This window comes from Molossus molossus, unplaced genomic scaffold (assembly GCF_014108415.1).
Source record: "Molossus molossus isolate mMolMol1 unplaced genomic scaffold, mMolMol1.p scaffold_m16_p_1, whole genome shotgun sequence".
Classification (NCBI taxonomy): domain Eukaryota; kingdom Metazoa; phylum Chordata; class Mammalia; order Chiroptera; family Molossidae; genus Molossus; species Molossus molossus.
In genome coordinates, this window is record NW_023425344.1 from 179779485 (window position 1) to 179802093 (window position 22609).

The following is a 22609-nucleotide window of genomic DNA, read 5'->3' on the forward strand; positions in this document are numbered from 1 at the left end:
CACTGTAACCCTTAAATTCCTGGATTACCATGATTACTTCTGAATTGTACAGCATGTACACCACAGGACCAAATATTGAACATCTGGAGGATAAAAACATCCAATCATCTATAACTTCTCAGCCTGTCTTCCTAACTGTTTCCCATTTGTCACCTAATGATTTGAGGGAGATTCTGTGTTCAAGCCAATAAGACTCCATCTGTCAAGTGACCTGTAGTTTTGTAGTAGGTGCTGTATCTCCTGCCATTGTTGTCCTTTCCATGCTACTTTTGCAAGAACATGGATATGGTACTGAGAAAATCATTCCAACCTTACTGATAGCTGCTAGCAGTTTGGATGACATCATAGCTATCACTGGATTCAGTACACGCATGGGCATAGCCTTCTCCACAGGTAATGTATTTTCTAATCTCCTACACTCTTTTCGGAATATACGTGCTGGTATCCTGCTAGGATTGGTTTTGGGAATTTTTGTTCACTATTTTCCAAGTGAAGATCAGACAAATCTTTCACTGAAGAGAGCATTCCTTGTTTTGAGTATGTGTGTTTCTACTGTCTTAGTCAGCAGTCATTTTGGTATACATGGAGCTGGAGGATTATGCACACTAATGCTGACTTTCATTGGAGGACTGAGTTGGTCCAAAGATAAGATTGGAGTCCAAAAAGTTATTTCAATTGCATAGGATATTTTTCAGCCCCTTCTTTTTGGTTTGGTTGGATTGGAAGTATCTGTTGCATCCCTTAAATCAAATGCTATAGGCATTTCTGTTGCTACCATTTCGGCATTATTGATTCGAATTTGTTTTACTTTTATTTTGACATCTTGTGCTGGTTTTAATTTTAAGGAGAAAATATTTATTGCTCTGTCATGGATACCCAAAGCTACAGTCCAGGCTGTATTAGGTCCTCTAGCTCTAGAAACAGCAAGAACCAGTGCACCCAGCTTGGAACCATATTCGAAGGATGTGATGACTATAGCATTTTTAGCCATCTTGATCATAGCTCCAAATGGAGCTCTAATTATTAACTTGCTGGGGCCCAAATTACTTGCACACCAGGATCCAAACAAAATAATAGTGTAATTGACAAGGTTAGAACTTCACTAAAAGCTCATTTGTCATTAAAAAAAAAAAAAAAACATAAATTCCTAGAGGAAAACAGGTGGTAAGCTTCTTGTCATCAGTCTTGGCAATAGTTTTTTGGATTTAACACCAAAAGCAAAGGACAAAAGCAAAAATAAACAAATGGGCCTGGCTGGTGGAGCTCAGTTGGTTGAGCATCATCCATGCACCAAAAGGTAACTGGATCAATTCCCGGTCAGGGCACATGCCTGGGTTGCAGGCTCGATCCCAGGTAGGGTGCCTACAGAAGGCAGACTATTGATGTTTCTCTCTCATTGATGTTTCTATCTCTCTCTCCCTCTCCCTTCCTCTTTCTTAAAAAAAAAAAATCAATAAAAACATTAAAAAAATAAACAAGTGGGACTAAAAAGAACTAAAAAGCTTCTGCACAGCAAAGGAAACCATAAAAATGAAATCAGTCTACAGAATGAGAGAAAATATTTGCAAATCATATATATCTGATAAAGGTTAATATTCAAAATACATAAAGAACTCATACAATTCAATAGCTAAACAAACAACCTGATTAAAAAATGGGCAGAGAATCTAAAGAAGACAAACAGATGGCCAACAGGTACATGAAAAAGTGTTCAGCCCTGGCTGGTTTGGCTCAGCAGTTAGAGTGTCAGCCTGCAGCCCAGAGAGACCCGGGTTCGGTTCCCGCTAAGGGCATGTACCTCGGTTGCAGTTTGTCCCTGGCTCTGTTTGGGTCGTGTGGGTGGCAACCACTTGATGTGTCCCTTTCACGTCGATGTTTCTCTCTCTCTCTCCCCCTCCCACTCTATCTGAACAAAAACTGGAAAAATGTCCTCGGGTGAGGATAAAAAAAAAAGTCCTCGAATGAGGATAAAAAAAGAGAAATTATAAAAAAAAAAAAAAAGTGTTCAATATCACTAATCAACAGGGAAATGTCAATTAAAACCACAATAAAATATCACCACATTGGAATGGCTGTTACAAAAAAAGACAAATAATAACAAGTGTTGGCAAGGATACAGAGAAAAGGGAATCCTTGTATACTGTTGGTAGAAATGCGAATTGGTGTATCCATGATAGAAAACAGTATGGAGGTTTCTTAAAAAATTAGAAATAGAGCTACCATACAATCCAGCAATTCCACTTCTGGGTGTTCATCTGAAAAAAATAAAAACACTAACTCAAAAAATATATACACCCCCATGTTCACTGCAGCCAAGACACAGAAATAACCTAAGTGCCCACTGATGGATGAACGGATAAAGAAAATGTGGTATAGCCCTGGCCAGTTTGTCTCAGTGGTTGGAGTGTTGGCCCGCAGACCAAAGGGTCACAGGTTCAATTCCGGTCAAGGGCACATACCTCACTTACGGTTCATCTCCAGCCCCAGTTGGGGTCTTGCGTGAGGCAACCAGTCAAATGTGTCTCTCTCACATCAATGTTTCTATCTCTCTCTCTCGCTTCCTCTCTAAAAATCAATAAAAACATATTTTCAAAAAATACTATACTGTATATTTGAAAGTTGCTAAGAAAGTAGATCTTTACAAAAGTTCTCATCACAAGCCCTGGCTGGTTTTGCTCAGCGGTTAGAGCGTTGGCCTGTGGTCCAGAGAGACCCGGGTTCAGTTCCCGCTAAGGACATGTACCTCGGTTGCAGTTTGTCCCCGGCCCTGGTTGGTCGTGCAGGTGGCAGCCACTCGATGTGTCCCTTTCATGTCGATGTTTCTCTCTCTCCCTCCCTCTCTATCTGAACAAAAAAAATGTCCTTGGGTGAGGATTAAAAAAAAAAAAAGTTCTCATCATAAGAAAAAAATATTTGTAACTATGTTAGTGATGGACATTAACTATACTTATTGTGATGATCATTCTGTAGTAATACATATATTAAGTCATGTTGTACACCTGAAACTAATATAATAGCATATGTCAATTATGACTTAATAAAAAAACAAATTGGGAATGCTTATCTTCTTTCTACTGTTCCAAGTTAGGAGGCAGCATGTTTCACTGAAAGAAAGACGGTTCTGGAGTCTAACAGATGTATTTTCAAATTTTGAATCTTCCACATACAACTAATATGACCTTGGGCAAATTACTAAATCTCACTTATCCTTAGGTTCTTCAACTACAAAGTGAGGAAAATGTCCCCTACTCATAGGACTGTTGTGAGGATTAAATAATCCACGTGAAGTATCTGACAAAAACTAGGCACTCAATATAAATTCTAAAACTCTCACTTATCCATTCCTGGGAGATAAATTGTAACACCAGCCCAGTAAGATGCCAATTTGACAGTAACTCTGAAGATGGATGTGGATCCACAGTGGGTGGGCTCAGGTCAGCCCAATTTGTATTCTTGAGGTGAACAGGGCTGGTTTCAAGTCTGCTGGAGGGAACTTCTAAAATTCAATCTTTGGTTAGCCCCCAGGAGCTCTGAAATATCCTCAAAGGGCAGAGATCTTCCAGAGAGATCGTGAACCAAAACCCAGCTGGCCTAAGCATGCTGGCTAAGTGTGTCTGTCCTCATTAACTAGTTATTACTATCTTTAGCTGTGAAGCCTGCTCTAGGTGGGGCCCATTCCTGGGGTTTAGCCTGGAAGGCCAGTTTTGACTCTGAACCAGTTTGGCCTGGAGTTTGGTGTTTTGTGTTACAAACTGGATTCCCAGCTTTGTCCAGCCCTCCTGGAGTGACTGCTGCTTGAAGAATTTCTCATCATGTAAACACAACTCTCCTAAAGCAGGCCTTTGAAAAAGCTTCCAGTGTCAATATTGTTTATTATGAAATAAGCCTACCTTATGAGCAGCTCAAGAAGCTAGCTAGATTCAGGGCAAAAGGATGCAACAATATTTTTCTTAACTCTGATAAAGTTGGGAAGAGGAAATTTCAGAAGAACAAAGAAATAGAGGGACCCGATGTGGGATAAAGATAGGACTACCTTCTCCAGGCATCAGGGTTTAGCAGCTTCTCTATGAAACGGGGTATGCAGGTGCTGGGATCGCTCCACCAAGGTTCAAGTAGCCACAGGAAGTTGCCAAAGGCTACTACATTGTCTTAACATTTGCAGTTTCCTTCTTTACCTCTAGGTTTCCCCTAAGTCCTCTGGTTTCCTTAACACTTTGAAACATTTATTTGCATTTCCTAAGACTTCACAGAGAGAATCTAGGTGACAGTTGAAAGACTTCCCACCCAAAGCCCCCAGCCCAGACCAAGGTTTTTCAGAGAATCAGGCTGTCTCTAAGGCCCAGCCCCAGAACAACAAAGATCTCAGATGAGCCTAAGTTCTATGAGGACTTTAACTTCCAGTTGCAGAAGTGTGGTCTTTTCCCTTATGTCTTTCTAAAATGTTACTGCCTATCCCTCCCCTTATCCATCCTAGGACATAATTGAGTTTAATCTGTCTTCCATGTCTCAGGATCATCATCCAGAACATAAACTACTGAACAGTACAGCACGTTCAGATGCTACTGAGGGCAGAGTCAGGCTTTTCCTATGCTTAGGTGGTGATGATCTTAAATTCTACTTTTTTCATAGTTTTTCTATCTCTTCATCTACTAGACTGTGACAGATGCCAGCACTTCCCTGGAATCTGCCGTTTCTTTTCTGGTATGGTTGGGAAAAACATATAACTTGGTTATAACTGTACCTCAAATGAGAGCATACAGGTATAAGAAATTATGAGGGTTCCCCTTATAAATAAAGAGAATGCACTTTAGGGATCAGGGAGTTTTGCTTATCCCCAGGGCCCAGAACAGTGCACTAAAGAGCACCTGGCACTTAGTAGGCACACAATAAATACCTATTGAATGAAAGGGGCAAAGGTTCATTTGTTCTCAACCAAAACACAATTAGAAAGCCTCAACTATGTCAATTAGTTCAGGCCCACTGAGGAGTAGAAGGAAGTAGGTGCTGTCTGGACTCCAGGAGACCTTACCACTATTTCACAATTTCCCCTTCTACCTAATACCTCCTCTTGGGAAATTAAGTCTGGAAAAGGAAAGAAATCACTATATCAGACTGCCAGGAGAACCACTGTGGGAACTAAATGTCATCTCCCCAGAGCTCACATCATAGAAGAGAAGAATGAGTCATGAATTAACAGCCACCCAGCCCTTCCTGGAGTCTTCATAACTGGTTCCACCACTTGCAGCAACCTGAGCCCAGAGCAGGAGAGGGGACAGGGAGTTGGGTCTCCTGCATCTCCAATGGGCTTTGCACCAGGCACAGAGCAGGGCCTCTGACAATCCGCCTGACTCCGATTTCACCTCTTGAGGGGAATGAACTTCTGATTTACCCAAAAAAATCAAGACACTGAGGAGTCCAATAAACATAAAATAGCCATAATTAACTTAAAAGAAAGGTGCCCTACAAAGAAGAGATCATTATTTTTTAAAAGGCTACAGTCCTTTCTTATAATAAAACTTGGAGCCAGGTAAGTAAGTGGTAGAAGTAATTAGGCCCAGTTCTCAAAGGCCAGACTTATAAATGGGATTCAGATATGGAGACTCATAGATAGGACTCAGATGTGAACGACACACAGGGAGGCCGCTCAGTCTGACCACAGGTACTGAATGAACAAACCACCCCAGTGAATCAGCTAGAAAGGCTGGGTTCCAGGAATGGGACCCAGTAATCACCACCCAGCAGTAATTTCTCTCTACGCTTCGGGGAGGCAGACATTTCCCCCAGGAACACCTTAAGATGTGACTACCTGATGTCACAGGCAAGAAGTGAACCACAGAGCTCTGGGCACTTTTCTAGAAGTCTGCTCTGCTTAAAAGATTGATCACTTTCACTCCTGACAGCTTGTGACCCATAATGCGACAACACTATAGAGAAATTCCTAAATGCGTGGTCACTACAGAAACTATGGACTGCTCCTAAGCCTCAGTACAAGCAGGGTGCCAGCGATCCCCCAGACCAGCACCCTCAGCTTAGCGCTCCCAAAATGTGGGCCTACTGGCGGTATCAAGATGATTCTGAGGGGGACCTGGACCTCACACCAGTATCTCTCTCACGCTGTTAACCATGCCCATGGTCCAGACTCAGGGTAGTAACCTGTGCAACCTGGACCAACTTGGACCATGTAGAAGGCCTGGCTTGCTTCTCCCCACATATCACCCCTATGCACCCTTTGGGTTCTGGATCCTCAGCCCATCTCTAAGGTCACTCTTCAGCTCCTCCCAGCCCTCAGGCTCTCACTTCTGGGTTTCCCCTTTCATTAGCCCTCCCAGCACTCCTTCTGGACTCAACCTCTACCCTGCACTCCTTCTCAGGCCACTTCCCCAAATCAGCAACTCACCTGGAGCCCAGTCTACTGCCTTCCTCTTCCTCTTCCCCCTCTTCCTCCTCGGATGCCCCCTTCTCTCAGGCCCTGCCTCTACCCTCCCACCCTTACCCTAAGTACCCCTAAATCAGGCTCAGACTCCAAATTCCTTGTCCACTTTCTTATTTCAGCCCTCCCCCCCCCCCCCCCCCGCCAAGGTCTGTCAGAGACCCTGGGTCTGGCTGTCCCTTGCCTCTCCCCTTGCTTGCTGTCACCCTCAACTCCTGGAAACCTGATTCTCCAACCTCAGAGCCACTCTCTCTGCCCTCTCTGAGCCCTGGTACTTCCTATATCTTATTCATTTCTTTTTTCCCTTAATGCACTAGTTTCCTTTAATAAACAAATTTATATTAGTAAAAAGAAGTGAGCCAATTTAAAGAAAAATAATATTAACTAAGTAATAGTACAGCAAAAACAGGGAAGCAGCTAGGTAGATGAAGAATATTTTGCGCCCTGGCCAATTTGATTCAGCGGTTGAGCGTCAACCGGCGGACCAGAGAGTCCCGGGTTTGGGTCCCGCTAGGGGCACGTACCACAAAAAAAAAAAAAAAAAAAGAAAAGAATATTTTTGTTTGTTTGTTTCCAATCCTCACCCAAGGACATTTTTCCATATATTGTTCAGATAGAGTGGGAGGGAGAGAGAGAGAGAAATATCGACGTGAAAGGGACACATTGAGTGGTTGCCACCCGCACAACCCAACCAGGGTCGGGGACAAATGGCAACCGAGGTACGTGCCCTTAGTGGGAACCGAACCTGGGTCTCTCTGGACTGCAGGTGGATGCTCTAACTGCTGAGCCAAACCGGCCAGGGCAAAAAGAATATTTTGAATACTGCGTCAGTTGAATTAGAAATGGTAGTTTTTTGTTTTAATCCTCATCTGAGGATATTTTTCCATTTATATTCAGATAGAGTAGGAGGGGGGAGAGAGAGAGAGAGGTATGTGTCCTGGACCCAAATGGAACCTGACACTCTTTGGTCTGCAGAGGCTGATGCTCTAACCACTGAGCAACTGTCCAAGGTCTGCTGCAGTAGTTTTATTTTGTATTGTTTTTTTTATCCTCACCGAGGACATTTTTGTATTTTTCTTCAGATAGAGCGTGAGGGAGAGAGGGAGAAAGAGAGAGAGAGAGAGAGAGACATCAATGTGAGAGAGACACATCAAGTGGTTGCCACTCACACGACCCCAACCGGGGAGGGGACGAACTGCAACCGAGGTATGTGCCCTTAATGGGAACCGAACCCAGGACTCTCTGGTCCATGGGCCGACGCTCCAACCACTGAGCCAAAGCAACCAGGACTGCTGCAGTAGTTTTAATGCAATTTTTTTTTCTTTTTTGGTTAATCCTCACCCAAGGATATTTTTCCACTGATTCTTAGAATGGAAGGGAGGGAGGGAAAGAGAGAGAGAAACATCCATGTGAGAGAGACACATCAATTGATTGCCTCCCACACGACCCTGACAATGGCTAGGGATCGAACCTGCAACCCAGATACGTGCTCTTGACTGGGAATCAAACCCCAAGACCCTTTGGTCAATGGGCTGATGCTTAGTGTAACCTCTGAACCAAACTGGCCAGGGCTTAATGAAAACAAAAAAATTTTTTTAATCCTCACTTGATATTTTTCCATTCATCTTCAAATAGAGTGGGAGGGGGAGAGAGAGAGAGAAACAACGATGTGAGAAAGACACATTGACTGGTTGCCTCCTGCACGACCCCAACCAGGGCCAGAGACAAACTGCAACTGAGGTATGTGACCTTAGCGGGAAGGAACCCGGGTCTCTTTGGACCGCAGGCCAATGCTGAGCCAAACCAGCCAGGGCTTTAATGAAAATTTTGACACACAATGCCTCAGACTTACCAGATCAGCTCAATACCTACTGGGTTCAGCCAGTTTGGGCAGCTTTACTCAGTCAAATCTCTCTCTGTGTCACAGTTGGGAGTCCTGAGTTTCTCTGGGGCCCCAAGACCTGTCTCTTATTGCCCTAACTGCTTCTGAAGTATGGGTCATGGAAAAAAGCTCTGAGAGAGGAGGAGAAAATTCGGGTTTGGGCAGGTCCTCTGCATTTACTAGCCACCCTACGCTGGGCAAATCAATTAAATTCTTCATCTTCTCATCTATAAATTGGAGCAAATGGTCCTTGCCTACCTCACAGGCTTGTTTTGAAGATCACATCAAATGAGATAATTTATGTGAAAGCATTTTGGTGTCATATAAATGTGAGGTATTATCTTGACTGCTAATGAATAGTTTACAAACACAAATGAATCATTCCATTTGACTTAACTTAAAAGGAACTTTAAAAAATCCAGAACTGCAGCCAGAAAACAAAACCCAGGAGTGAGTTAACCATCAGAGATACCAAGACTTGGAGGCCTGGCTCCCAGTCCTGCCCAGTGCTGGTCAGGCCCTTGGTGAACAAACGACCGTCATCAGATGAAACCAGGCTCAGTGCCCAAACTCGAGGACTTAGCGCCTGGTCTGGTAAGAGACTCTGGAAAGGCTCCAATTGGAGATAGTGAACCAAGTCAGGTACACCTCAAATCCAGAAATGGCCCCCAGCTGCACATAGAATCAAGTCCAACGAACCTAGGGCCTACAGGTCCAGAGACACCACATTTTTCAGACTCATCTCCTGCCACATCCTCAATAAACCCTAAGCAATGCCCCATGCTAGCACTTTTACTTTACATCTTCATGTTCATTCTGTTCCTTCAAACCCATCTGTCCTAAAAAATTTAACTCTTCTTAAATCTGTAAGAAACAATGTCAGTGCCTCATATTCTAGGATACAACAAAAAGAAATGGTTTTATGAAAGGTATTAGATAGCATACAGGTGAAACGGACTTTTTCTTTTCTTTTCTTTGTTTTGTTTTTTGTGGTACGTGCCCCTAACGGGAACCAAACCCGGGACTCTGGTCCGCAGGCTGATGCTCAACTGCTGAGTCAAATTGGCCAGAGCAATAGCCTTTTACTTAAAGCAATAATAATATATAACCACCCCAAAAAATGTCAATATTAAGTTTTTCTGGTCGTTTTCCTGGTAAATCCACTTAAAATATGCATCTTCAAAAAGTTGATCAAAATGCATTTCAAGCACCTGGCTTCATCAAGTAATACCTGCCAAGATAAAGTGAGTTTGAAGCCTTCAAAGGGCTTTATTTATTTATTTATTTATTTATTTATTTATCTTTTATCCTCACCCGAAGACATTTTCCATTTTTTTTATTCAGATAGAGCGGGAGGGAGAGAGAGAGGAAGAGAGAGAGAGAGTAACATTGACGTGAAAGGGACACATTGAGTGGCTACACCCGCACAACCCAACCAGGGCTGGAGAAAAACTGCAACAGAAGTACATGCCCTTAGTGGGAACCGAACGGGGTCTCTCTGGACTGCAGGCCGATGCTGTAACCACTGAGCCAAACCAGCAAGGGCCGCTGAGCCAAATCAGCAAGGGCCTTCAAAGGGCTTTAAATGAAAGGCAAGGCTGCTATAGACAAGAGAAATTCACATGTCAGCTGCAGAGGAGTGGAGAGAGTATTCAACTGGGGCTTCAGTCTGGCTTGATGCTCACTCACTGGGTGATCTCTGGCAAGTTCCATAACCTCTCTGGACTTCACTCCTCATGTCTATAAAATGAAGAGTAGAGGACCACGAAGATTCCTTTTAACACTGCTGCGATATATTCTTTTCTCCCCTCAAGGCCTTGCTCAAAAACTTCCTTGAGGAATGTCTTCCCTGATCCTGCCAATCATATGAATCGTGTCTTCTTTATTCCTACAACATTTTCCTTATATACTTTGAACCTCCTGTCTACTATACTGTGTGAACAGTCTGAAAGCAGAAGTGATGTCTTATTCAACTCTACAAGAACCACACTTGTCCATGGTGACACACTCCATTTATTTGTAGATTCGAACTGAACGATGAACTCTGCTGATCCTCAGCTTTGTTCTATCTGATTCCCCACCTCCTTTCTACCCTGACCGCTGCCTCAGTAGAGAATTACTGATGTAGTGTTGGGTGATTCAGCACTGGTCTGTCAGGACTGGAATGAGTGAGAGGGGTGAGGGATAGACTCAGACTCAAGTTGTAGGTGACACGTATTTGACTTTAGGACTCACAGTGTAAGGAAGGTAGAAAAACAATGATAACAGCAAGAGCTAGCAGGCACATACGCTGTAGCAGGCCCTGTGCTAAGTGCTTTACCTGGAACAAGTTTCACAACAATGGGGGCAAGGAGGAACAGCCATCATTCCTATATTGCAGATGGGGAAGCCAAGGCACACAGAGATTAAATATTTGCTCAACAGTCTAATTACGATCAGCAGCATGATTCCTATCATCAAAACTAGCAGTCTTACTATTCACAAAGGAAAAATTACAGCCACCACACACAAGATGACTGTTGTGATGTGAGTATGTATGGAGAAAATAATAGAATATATAGTGGGTCACTGGGAGGAGGCAGAGGGTGTGGGAGATATGACAAGGATGAAAGAGGTCCTGATGAAAGAGGTCCTATGACAAGATCCAGTGGTGGTGACTGCAGTGGCTTCAAAAATTTTGGAGGTGCTCTGGCCAGTCTGGCTCAGCGGTTAGTGTTGGCCTGTGGTCCAGAGAGACCTGGGTTCGGTTCCCACTAAGGGTACGTATCTCAGTTGCAGTTTGTCCCCGGCCCTGATTGGGTTGTGCAGGTGGCAACCAGTCAATGTGTCCCTTTTACATCGATGTTTCTCTCTCTCTCTCCCCCTCCCATTCTAGCTAAACAAAATATCGAAAAATGTCCTCGGGTGAGGATTAAAAAAAAAAGAAGCCTGAAACACCAATCAGAAAGAATATATGTACCCCTATGTTCATAGCAGCACTATATACAATAGCTAAGATCTGGAAACAACCCAAGTGTCGATCAGTAGATGAGTGGATTAAAAAACTGTGGTACATGTACACAGTGGAATACTATGCAGCTGTAAGAAAGAAAGATCGCTTATCCTTTGAGATGGCATGGAAGGACCTGGAGAGTATTATGCTAAGCAAAACAAGCCAAGCAGAGAAAGACAAATATCACATGATCTCACTTATTTGTGGAATATAATGAACTAAACAAACTGCTGAACAAAATTAACCCAGAGACATGGAGGTGGGGTACAGACTGACAAACCTCAGGCGGGGTGCGGGGGGGGGGGGGAATAAACCACAGAACTTAAATGCATGTATGCATGACCAATGAGCATAGACAACAAAGCTGGGGATGGGGCAGGGGGGAAGGGGAGGAGGATGTCAATGGGGGAAAAATGAGAAACATCTGTAATAAAAACAGATTAATAAATAAAAAATTTAATAAATAAATAAATAAAAAAACTTGGAAAAGAACAGCAAACAAAGCCCAAAGTGAGAAGAAAGAAAATAATAAAGATCAGAGCAGAAATAAACAAAACAGAGTCTAAAAAATAATGTAAAAGATCAATGAAACCAAGAGTTGGATTTTTTTTTTCTTCTTATCCTCACCTGAGAACATTTTTGCACTTTTCTTAGATACAGCGGGAGGGAGAGAGGGAGGAAGAGAGAGAGAGAGAAACATCGATGTGAGAAAGACACATAGACTGGTTGCCACCCACACGACCCCAACCAGGCCAGGGACAAACTGCAACTGAGGTACGTGCCCTTATTAGGAACCAAACCCGGGACTCTCTGGTCTGCAGGCCGACACTCTAACCACTGTGCCAAACCGGCCAGGGCTACCCTTCTTTTCTTCTTAGCCTATGCTCCAGACAAATTGGACTACACACATTCTCCCCTTTCATGGAATATCTTTCCTCCATATCTCCACACACCCAAACTCTGCCTGTTCTTCAAGGATTCAAATACCTTCTCTATTTCCCCCCACCCCTTCTCCCAAACTAAAAGCAACCTCAGCCTACTCAGTATTTTGTCTGTGTCCCCCTTAAGTAACTGACTGTGTTCTCCCTTGTATTACTGTTGTGCCTCCCCTACTAAAAGGCAGGAGCAGCACCTGTTACCCTTTAAAAGAGCATTCTCATATATTCTTTATCTCATCTGAGTGAAAACTGGATCCCAACCACACTGGTCTGCTTAGACCTTGGTTTTTGGCTAGACAACAGCCCCTATCCCTGACTTGTGTCCATTCTACACACTAATGTTTGATATTTTAAAATCTGATTATGTCACTTCTCTGAGTAATATATACATCAAGAGTTCTCAATTGTCTTCTTCAAAAGTTCTCAACTTCAGAGTTCCAACACACTGGCTAGATCTGGTGTGAAATGTCCAAAGTAGTTTCTCACTATTAACAAAGTACAAGTTAAACAATTTACAAATGCAGAGCACTTAGAATAGTGCCCAGTACACAGTAATATAGGTATTAGGCATTACTAATACAGACATTTTAAGACTTATCAAACAGGTGTAGCAGATGTTACACATCCCCATAGCCCACTTCTGATTGCAGGGGACAGTTCTGTGCAGATTGACAGCATCTCTCCTCAAAGTACCTATGGGTCTCCCTGCTTTTCTGCCCCAGAGCTTCCTCTTATAAACTCACTCAGTTAATGAGCAGGGCAGTCTGGAAGTACAGGGACATGCACAAGCATTAATATTCTTCTTTTTATTCATTTTTTAAATTTATTGGTTTTTAGAAAGAGCGGGGGGAGGGAGGGAGAGAGAAGCACTGATTTGTTGATTCTTGTATGTGCTCTGATCAGGGATCAACCCACAACCTTGGCATATTGGGGTAACACTCTAACCAACTGAGCTACCCAGCCAGGGCAAGCATTAATTTTCTTATGATGAATTATCTGCCTCCCCTTCCTACATTGCTGCAACTACCAACCACAATCCAAGTTTATTAATGCTACGCCCCAGCTGGTTGAGCCAACAGGCCGACCGCTCACAATCCAAGTTTAGATAACAAAAATCTTAACTACAGCACAGTGTCCCACTCCCTGGCACCTTTATCAACACTTTCCTGTGGAACTTCAAGCCATCTGCCTTACCCTTGTGATCCTCCTGCTTTTGGCCCACTAGCACATGTTGAAAGGACACCTGAGCGTCTGCTACTTGAAAAGAGTCAGTGGGCTGGGGTAGAAAAGAAAACAGAGACGGCAGCCATGGGCCTCAATGTCAAGGAGGGGGTGCAGTGGGAGTGGAGGAGCCTTGAGACCTGGTCTTTCTTTCATCCTAGGCTCTAAGTGGAGTTAAATCAGCCTTCAGGAGACACTGAAATACCTCCAGCCACAGTCAGGACACAAGCGAAATTACAGGCTGACCCTGCGCAGGCGCACGGAGGAGGCGAGAGTTCCCTCCCAGGCTCACCCCGCCGCCTCTCCTAGACAAGGGCCGGAGGGAGAGCAGAGTACCCCGCAGCAGGAGCCTCCCTTCTGGGATCCCCTCTTCCTCATGAAGCGACAGAAGGTCTGAGAGCCCACCTTCCGAGGCCGTCAGGCCGCCCCTCGCTACGGCCCATGGCCCGGCCGAACCTGGAAAGCCGGTGCCAGCCTAGGCGCCAAGACGGAAAAGGCCGCCGGACTTCTCGGGCCCTTCTCACCCCCATTCTCACCTCTTTGTCTGCCGCTTTCTCCTCAATACCTAGTAGCTTGTACAGGTCCATCTGTAAGAGCTCCTTGGTCACCGACATGATTCCAACTCTGACTGGATTCCTACTACAACTCCCGAGAGTCTAAGCGTGCGCGGGGATTCCCGGGACTGTCGGTCGGAGCCGGCTAAATGGCGCTTAGCCCCCTGGGAAATGTCGTGTTCTGGGTCAAACTTAAGTGCCTCTGCGGGAAGCGGGCCGTCGTGAATGAACTACGACTCCCAGCAGCCCCAGCGCTCGCCGCTGTTGTTCTCCTAGGAAGATGGTCCGTCGCGATTTTCCTGCGGGAGACCGTAGCTGGCCCGCGCGAGTGGGCGTGGGGGACCGAGGTGGAGCTGGGTGAAGGTCCAAGGAACCCCTGACCTGGTGGGCGTGACCTCAGCTCTGCAGACCGTGCGGCGCTAGGCGGGGAACCGGGATGGAGAGTAGGTGCTACGGCTGCGCTGTCAAGTTCACCCTCTTCAAGAAGGAGGTGAATCTTTCCCCGTGGGCTAGAGGGCCAAAGGCTGGAGGGAAAAACATTGGTCTTGTAGCCGGTAGACTGGATTTACGGCCCCTTTCCAGCAGTATGGTTTTGATTAAGTCACTGAGCCTTAGTTTCCATTTCTGTAAAATGGGGCTAGCATTCCCTTTCTTGCGGGGTTGGTGTGTGGGTCCAGTGAAGTGCTGGAGAGAAAAGTCCTCTATAAACTGTAAAGCGTGCTCATGTCCTTTTTGGAAAGCTAGACTTTTCTGTCTGAAAACTGTGGGGTCCGGCTGTTTCCCCCCGCCTCAATCCAGCCTCTCCTCAGCCCTGTGACCGACCACTCAGCTTCACCTCATGTCCCATTACTCTCTCAGCTCTGAAACCTTCACCATCACGCCGTCTGCCCTTCCCTTGAGTAAGGTTAGCCGTTTCTCCTGCCCGCAGGGCACCATTGCGGAGCCTCTCTTGTCTTCAGCACAGACCTGCCAATTTTCCCTGGTAAACTGCAGGCTTTCTTTGCAGCTGCGACCAGGAGATAGGAACCACATAGGGTAAAGAGCAGTAGGGAGACAGATCCATGTAGCGCTTAGAAACCTGGGTTTGGAAGACAGAGTGGTCAGGATTCAAAGTTAAGCTCTGTTGTCTTAGTCACAGGGTGATCTTTGTTTGGGCAAGTCATGTAACTTCTCTGACCCCACCTAAAATAGGAACGATACTGGTGGGCATCAGGATTAAGTAAAATAATGTGTAGAAATTGTGAGGATTATATCAGTTGATGAATGTTAAATACTGAGCTTAGTGCCTGATACACCATAAGTACTTAATAAATGGAGGCTATTGTTATCCCATCCTGAGCTAAGCCTCCCTCCATCTCTGCTAGATCAAAGAAGGCATGAGCTCTGCACTCTCCGATTCTCCTTAGTTAAAGAGTCAGTAACCAAGGGCTTTGCCTATTTGTCTTCTACACCCCCGTGTCAGGGAATTAAAGACAAGGTAGAAAGAAAGCCTGGAAATTTTGCATGAAGCTTTACTTAATTTGAATAAAAGACTGGAGACTGAAGAATCACTTTACTCCACCCTGTGTCTCCCCAGGCCTTAGGGGCCCCACTCCTCATCCTGTTTTCAGCATCCGGCCACAAGTTCAATGTCTTCTCTGTGTGTGTGCCCAGAGAGTCCCAGGCGGGAGTCTGCAAGGGTGCAGCTGAGAGGTAGATAACCCTGCTTCATGTTTCTTGTAGAATGGCTGTAAGAATTGTGGCCGGGCCTTCTGTTCCAGCTGCCTTAACTTCAGTGCAGCAGTGCCTCGGGCTGGGAACACCCAACAGAAAGTCTGCAAGCAGTGCCACGAGGTCCTGACCAGGTGAGAAGCCGACATGGGTGAGGATTCAGCCAACCATGGCAGCAGGCAGCTGGCTAACCCTTGCAGCCTGTGCTCTGTAGCCAGAGGCCAGCCCAGGAAGCGTTTGGGCTCAGGGGGCACTGACTAACAGTTGGCAGGTTTTCTGAAACCAGATTTCCTTTCTACAGAGGGCCTGCTCCTGCCAACGCCTCCAAGTGGTCACCACCTCAGAACTATAAAAAGTAAGTACTTGCCCTGGCCGGTTTGGCTCAGCAGTTAGAGCATCGGCCCTCAGACCAATGAGTCGCGGATTCGATTCTGGTCAAGGGAACGTACCTGGGTTGCAATTTATCCCCAGCCCTGGTTGGGGTCATGCGGGAGGCAGCCACTCGATGTGTCCCTTTCATGTCAATGTTCCTCTCTCTCTCTCTCCTCCCCCCCCCCCACTCTATCTAAACAAAAATGGAAAAATTTCCTCGGGTGAGGATAAAAAAAAAAAAAAGTAAGTACTGAAGGAAGAGAGACAAATGTGGATGGGGAAAAGGACAAGGGAGCCCTAGGGCAGTACTTTCTTCCCAGCCTCTAGATCAGATGAACATAGGGTCAAGAGAATATCAACCTCTCAGGCACCTGACTGCCCTCTTGGGATCAGAAAGCAACTGATTAGCCATCTCCCCAAAAAAAGTTCTTGATGGACATTGCCCTTTCAGTTGGACTCTCCAGCTGGGCAGCTGGGTTGAGCTGCAGGACAACATGCATGAGGGCCACAGACAAGTGTCCACTGGAGGCCTCCCTAGATGCCTAGAAATGATTCGAATGGGAAAAAGAGAGTGGGTGGGTGCCTTCACCCCTCTCTTCTGCCTTCTTCAAGAGCATCTATCTCATATCCTGCCAGGCGTGTGGCAGCCTTGGAAGCCAAGAAGAAGCCCAGTGCCCCCCAGAACCAGGGACTGACCCAACAAGACCAAGTCATCGCTGAGCGCCTAGCACGGCTCCGCCAGGAGAACAAGCCCAGTGAGTAGGGGCAGGCAGGGTGGCCTGAAGGACACTATATGGGACTCCTGGGACTGGGATTCCTCTGGATCTTACAAGGTTTCCCCATGCTAATTGCAGAGGCAGTGCCCTCACAGGCAGAGATAGAAGCCAGGCTAGCCGCACTGAGGGCTGAACCCCAGGGTTCCATCCCTTCCACCCAGGAGATAGAGGCACGGCTTGCTGCACTGCAGGGCAGAGTTCTGCCTTCTCAGACCCCCCAGCTGGTGAGTGCTATGGCTTGAGAGGGAGAGGGGTCCTAGTATGTATATGCTTATGTACTCTGTTGGAGTTGGCAAGCCCCTGACTCCCACCTCCTAATCCTCAGGTCTGCTGCCAGGCCAAGCAAGGAACCAGGGACAAGCAGGATTGGATGGGGCAGGAAAAAGTGGCCCCTCTGTCTTGTTGGGGACTGTCAGACCTACTTGATTATGTAGGCCCTGGATTAGTCCACCTTCCCTGAACTCTAGGAACTCCTCAGCATTCAGCCCTGCCATAGACTGCTCTGGACTTTATGGTGTGGCTCCCCCATCCTGACCCCACTGAGGTTCCCTCCAAACAGGTGCATCAGCCATCAGGTACCAAGACCCAGACCCAGCAGGTACAGGATCTGCTGGCACAGCTCACAGCGGAAGCAGCTATAGATGAGAACCTGGAACAAGGAAGCCCAGGTAACTTCTCCATTTGGGCCCCTAGGGACCTGCCTTCCTTTGTCCCCAGGTGGGAGGTGAATATATGTAAATCAGAGAACAAACAACATAATAAGAACTACCACTTATTGAGTGTTTACTTCAATAGGAGCCAGTGTGAGCCTAGTAGATAGTGCAAGGACTTTAGAATCAGTTAGTGATTCTCTCCTACCACTTACTAGCTGTGTGACCCTGGGAAAGTCTCACTTTCCTCGTCTGTAAAATGGAGGAGTGTGGAGTAAAACCTGCCTTGTGAGGAAGTTGTGAGGAGTAAATGAGATAATCCATTAAGCTCTTAGGACCATGCCTGGCTCATAGTAAGTCCTCAGTAAATGTTCTTTGCAATAATGATGATAAGGAGGAGTTAGAAGCTGTTTAAATTTAATTAAAATTAAATAAAATTTAAAATTCAGTTCCCTCAGTGGTACTAGCCACATTTCAAGTGCTCAATAGCCACATGTGGCTCATGGCTACCATCTTAGATGGCACAGATATGAACCATATTATGGAATGTTTCCGTCATCATAAAAAAGTATATTGAAGCTCTGGCCAGCTTGGCTCAGTGTCTAGAGTGTTGACCCATGGACCAGTCGCAGGTTCAATTCTGGTCAAGGGCATGTACCTTGGTTGTGGTTTGGTCCTTGGCCATAGTCGAGGTCGGGAGGCAACTAGTCGATGTGTCTCTCTCACATTGATGTTTCTCTGTCTCTGTGTCTGTCTCTCCTTTCCTCCCTCCCTCTCTCTCCTTCTCCTCCTCTCACTCTATCTGAAGATAAATGGAAAAATATCCTCGGGTGAGGATTTTAAAAAATTCTATTGAACTATGCTATTCAAAGGCTTCAGAGTAGTGGTTCTCAACCAAGGATGATTTCCCCTCCAAGGCCCATTTGACAGTGTCTGGAGACTTTTTGGTTGTCACAACCAGAACATAGTGAGCAGAAGCCAGGGATGCTGCTAAAACATCATATAAAGGACAGCCCCACAACAAAGAAATATTCTGCCCAAAATGTCAACTGACCAACACTGAGAAACCCTGCTTTAGAGACACAACCTCATTGAATATCCTCAGTAATTTTATGAGATACATACTATTAGTATCTGTATTTTATAAATGAGGAAACTAAGGCCTAGTGAGCTTAAGGAACTTGATCAAGATCACACAGCTATTAAGTAACAAAGCTAGGACTTGAACTCAAAGCTCTCTACTTTCAAACTTCTTGGTCTGAAACTGAGCTAAAGGGAACATGTCAAAGCCACACCCACTCTGGCAAAATTCTTCCAGCCTAGTAACATGTAAGACCTCAGATTCTGTCATGTCCTTACTGTGCTGCTCCCTGGAAATGCTAATTCAGCCTGTAAGGCAGAGACACTGGCTGAGCCTTGGCCTTCCCATAGCCTAATCCTTTTGGGCAGTGATTCTCATACCATGAGACGCCCACCCTAAGGACAGCATGTTAAAATATCAGGTGAGTGAAGATGGAAGTGGTTGAAAAAAACTTCTAAGATTTCCAGTGTTTTGTCCCATCAATATGTCCATCAATAGATGAGTGGATAAAAAAGCTGTGGTATATAATACACAATGGAATACTATGTGGCTGGAAGAAAGAAAGATCTCTGATCCTTTGAGATGACATGGAGGGACCTGGAGAGTATTATGCTAAGCAAAATAAGCCAGTCAGAGAATGACATATATCACATGATCTCACTTATTTGTGGAATATAATGAACAAAATAAACTGATGAACAAAATAGACCCAGAGACATAGAAGTAGGGTACAGACTGACAAACTTCAGAAGAGGGGGACTGGGGGGGAGGGAAGAGATAAACCAAAGAACTTATATGCATGTGTGCGTAACCAGTGGACATAGACAACTATGCCATGGCGGGGAGTCAAGAAGAGGTTGTCAATGGGGGAAAACGGAGAACATCTGTAACAAAACTAAATTAATAAAAAATAAAAAGATTACCAGCCCTGGCCAGTTTGGCTCAGTGGTGAGAGCATTGGCCTGTGGTTCAGGGAGACCTGGGTTCAGTTCCCGCCAGGGGCATGTAACTTGGTTGCGGTTTGTTACCAGCCCTGGTTGAGGTCGTACGGGAGGCGGCCACTTGATGTGACCCTTTAACATCGATGTTTCTCTTTCTCTCTCTCTCTCTCTCTCTCTCTCTCTCTCTCTCACCGAACAAAAATGGAAAAGAGTCTTTCGGTGAGGATAAAAAAAAAGAGATTACCAGATTTTACATGGGAAAAAATGGGGGAAATACTCATTTGTAATAAAACCCCAGGAGCTAGTGCTGAACAAAAAGCTGATGATATGTGGGCTTTTATAAAAAGTCGAGAAATGGGCTCAGTAGCTTCTAGTGAGAGATCTGGAATGTCTCTGCCTCCCTGACTGCATCGCTCCTTCCAGCTGCCTCTATCCAGAATGACCTGAACCAGGGTGGACCAGGGGGCCAGAGTGCTAATTCCAAGGGGCGGACCACCTGGTCCCTGGATGGAGAGAAGAGCAGGCTGCTGGCTGAAGCAGCAGTCGAGCTGCGGGAGGAGAACACAAGGCAGGAGCGGATCCTGGCCCTTGCCAAGCGCCTGGCCGTGCTTCGGGGACAGGACCCTGACAGAGGTAGAGGCTGGGCAGCAGCCACTTACTCATGTCCATTGGGTAAGCCCCCCATCCCCAGACCAAGCTCTGCAAAATGGCTGCCAGGCTCAGTCAGGTGCTGGGGGTCTCTATGCCCAGGAGTCTGTCAAGCTCTGCCCAGAGCCACAAGGAAAGTGCTGGAGCAAAGCAGTGGATGAGGAATAAGGGAGACGAGGGGCAAGGGACCCTCGGTCCCTTCAGACACAGAGCCTTCTGTTCCTTCCCCCCAGCCCTGCAGGGTGGAGCAGGGAGGGGGTGGGCCTGATCAGAATGGCTGCAGAGACGGCAGAGCTCTGGACCAAGTGCCACTAGAAACCAAACCAGCTACTGAGGGCAAGAGTACAGCTACTCAGGTGAGCGCTCTCAACCTCACTCCCCCCCTGCTCCTACCTCTCTCCTCTTCAAGTGACCCTTCAGGACTATCACCTTCCAAACAGTGATGATGAGGAGGATGAGGAGACAGCCATCCAGAGAGTCCTGCAACAGGTGAGCCACCTTACCCACCTGACCACCCTTTGTCCTGTTCCTACCTCACTGTCCCACCCCACCTGGCCCCAATCACCCTACTTCCACTCTGGGACTATATGGCCAGTCACTCTGCAGCTACTCTAGCTGGGGCCCCTCTGTCACTATGACCCAGACCTGCCCCTGCCCCTGCCCCTGCCCCTGCCCCTGCCCCTGCCCCTGCCCCTGCCCCTGCCCCTTGAGTGGGGTGTCAGCAACCATAGGCAACAGATAAAGGAATATGGGTTGAGAAACTAAAGTCACAGAGCTTTTAGGAGAGGACCTGGGCCATAAGCAGGGTGCTGTACCTTTTTGCCCTGTCCACAGCTCACTGAAGAAGCTGCCCTGGATGAGGCAAGTGGCTTTAACATCCCTGCAGAGCCAATGCTCCAGCCCCGGGCCAAATCCTGCAGGGCAGAGCCTAAGGTGAGAAAAGCCCCAGACGCAGACCCCTGGGCAGCCTCCACAGCCTCCCTCCTGACTGGCCCCCTGCTCCAGCAGCAGCCTTCTCACCCATACCCCAGGAGGTACCTTGCTTCCCCCATTGTTCTCTGCTCCCTGAAGGCCCAGGCTATGGCCCCCAGGCCAGAAGCTGAAGAAAAGGAGCTCCCCTGGTGCTGCATCTGCAATGAGGATGCCGCCCTGCGCTGCGCTGGCTGTGATGGAGACCTCTACTGTGTCCGCTGCTTCCGGTGGGTGCAGGTAGAATGTGCTATGAAACTGGGAGTGTCCAAAGGCTACTTGTGATTCCTGACCTGTGTCTCTTTGTTCCACAGGGAAGGCCATGATGCCTTTGAACTTAAAGAGCATCAGACATCTGCTTACTGCCCCCCACATGCAGACCAAGAGCACTGAGGAAAACCTGGTCCTCCCGGGAATGCAGCCCTACAGGCAGTCACATAGGCTGGGGCACCTACCTCTGGGCCCAGCCTCCAGGCATCTGATGGGCGAGCATGTCAAGCTAGACTGCTCGTGGGTGTACCCTTTCCTAAGCCTCGGTGTCCCTGGAAGAAGGAAAGATTCTCTTTTGAAGATGATGAATGGAAGAGCCAGAAGGAAGACAGAAGTTGGGAGCCCTCCGTCAGCACAGCCTGGACTGGCAAGACCAAGATTGAATCTAAGGATGAGCCTTGAAACCTGCTCAAGGGCCCTAGCACTTAGTGTATCAAATAAAGTATGTTGATTCCTTGGGCCCAGCATCTTTTACCTCTAGAACACTGTGGGTACTGAGCCTGGGCCCTTGGAGAGGTAGCAAAGGCAGAGTAGGAGTCCAGTCCAATGGAGTGAGGGAAAGGATCGAGCCCTCATGTAAGATTCTTCAGTCAGGAACAGTACCACTCATCTTGGAGGCCTCAAAGGCAGTAGGCATGAATATTTGTTCAACGGAACTGAACTATGTGTCCTGCTCTGGGCAGCCCAACTTAGCCCCAGGCCCCGCCATCATGGGTTCTGTCTCTCTAGTACTCAGACACTGCGCATAAACTGGGTGTATGCCCTGCTTCCTACCTTACTCCCAAAGGACACCACCTTCCAGGGCTCCTGTCCCAACCTGCCTGCCTTTCTGACTCAGTGTCTGTTTCTGGCAACTCCCTCCTGACCTGACCCCTGGCCTCGTACCCTGTACCCTTTGCACCTCTCTGCTTAGCCCTTGCTTTTTCTCTTCCTCTGGCTGGAACCAGCTCAAGAAAGAATCCTCAGCCTGAGGCCTCCTGCACCATTTAGCGGGGAGCAGGGTTTAGCCTTCCCTCATGCCCCTGACCCAGCTAGCTTTTTCCTGTTCCCTCTCCGAGATTTAAAACTAGTCTTTGCCGCCCTGGCCGGTTTGGCTCAGCCTGTGGTCCTGAGAGACCCGGGTTCGGTTCCCGCTAAGGGCGCGTACTTTGGTTGCAGTTTGTCCCCGGCCCTGG

The 22609-nt window shown here is 46.7% G+C and overlaps 2 protein-coding genes and 1 pseudogene across 3 annotated transcripts in view; 2 read left to right on the top strand and 1 right to left on the bottom strand.

The window, feature by feature from the left end:
- Positions 1–14129, bottom strand: part of DNAJC17 (DnaJ heat shock protein family (Hsp40) member C17) — a 38690-nt gene extending 24561 nt beyond the window's left edge. For both annotated transcript variants that reach the window (XM_036247469.1, XM_036247485.1), the window contains exon 1: positions 14000–14129. In XM_036247469.1, coding sequence (XP_036103362.1) covers positions 14000–14077 — 78 coding nt within the window. In that variant the 5' untranslated portion in view covers positions 14078–14129. The remainder of the gene's footprint in view (positions 1–13999) is intronic.
- LOC118640062 lies at positions 30–1106 on the top strand (annotated as a pseudogene).
- ZFYVE19 (zinc finger FYVE-type containing 19) lies at positions 13739–22485 on the top strand. Its single transcript, XM_036247440.1, has 12 exons — positions 13739–13854; positions 14294–14507; positions 15740–15861; positions 16029–16082; positions 16736–16854; positions 16954–17099; positions 17435–17543; positions 19971–20180; positions 20605–20684; positions 21030–21128; positions 21267–21394; positions 21479–22485. Exons 2-12 carry the CDS (start codon positions 14454–14456, stop codon positions 21555–21557), a joined length of 1200 nt encoding a protein of 399 aa, XP_036103333.1. The 5' UTR covers positions 13739–13854; positions 14294–14453; the 3' UTR covers positions 21558–22485.
- The last annotated feature ends 124 nt before the right edge of the window (positions 22486–22609 follow it).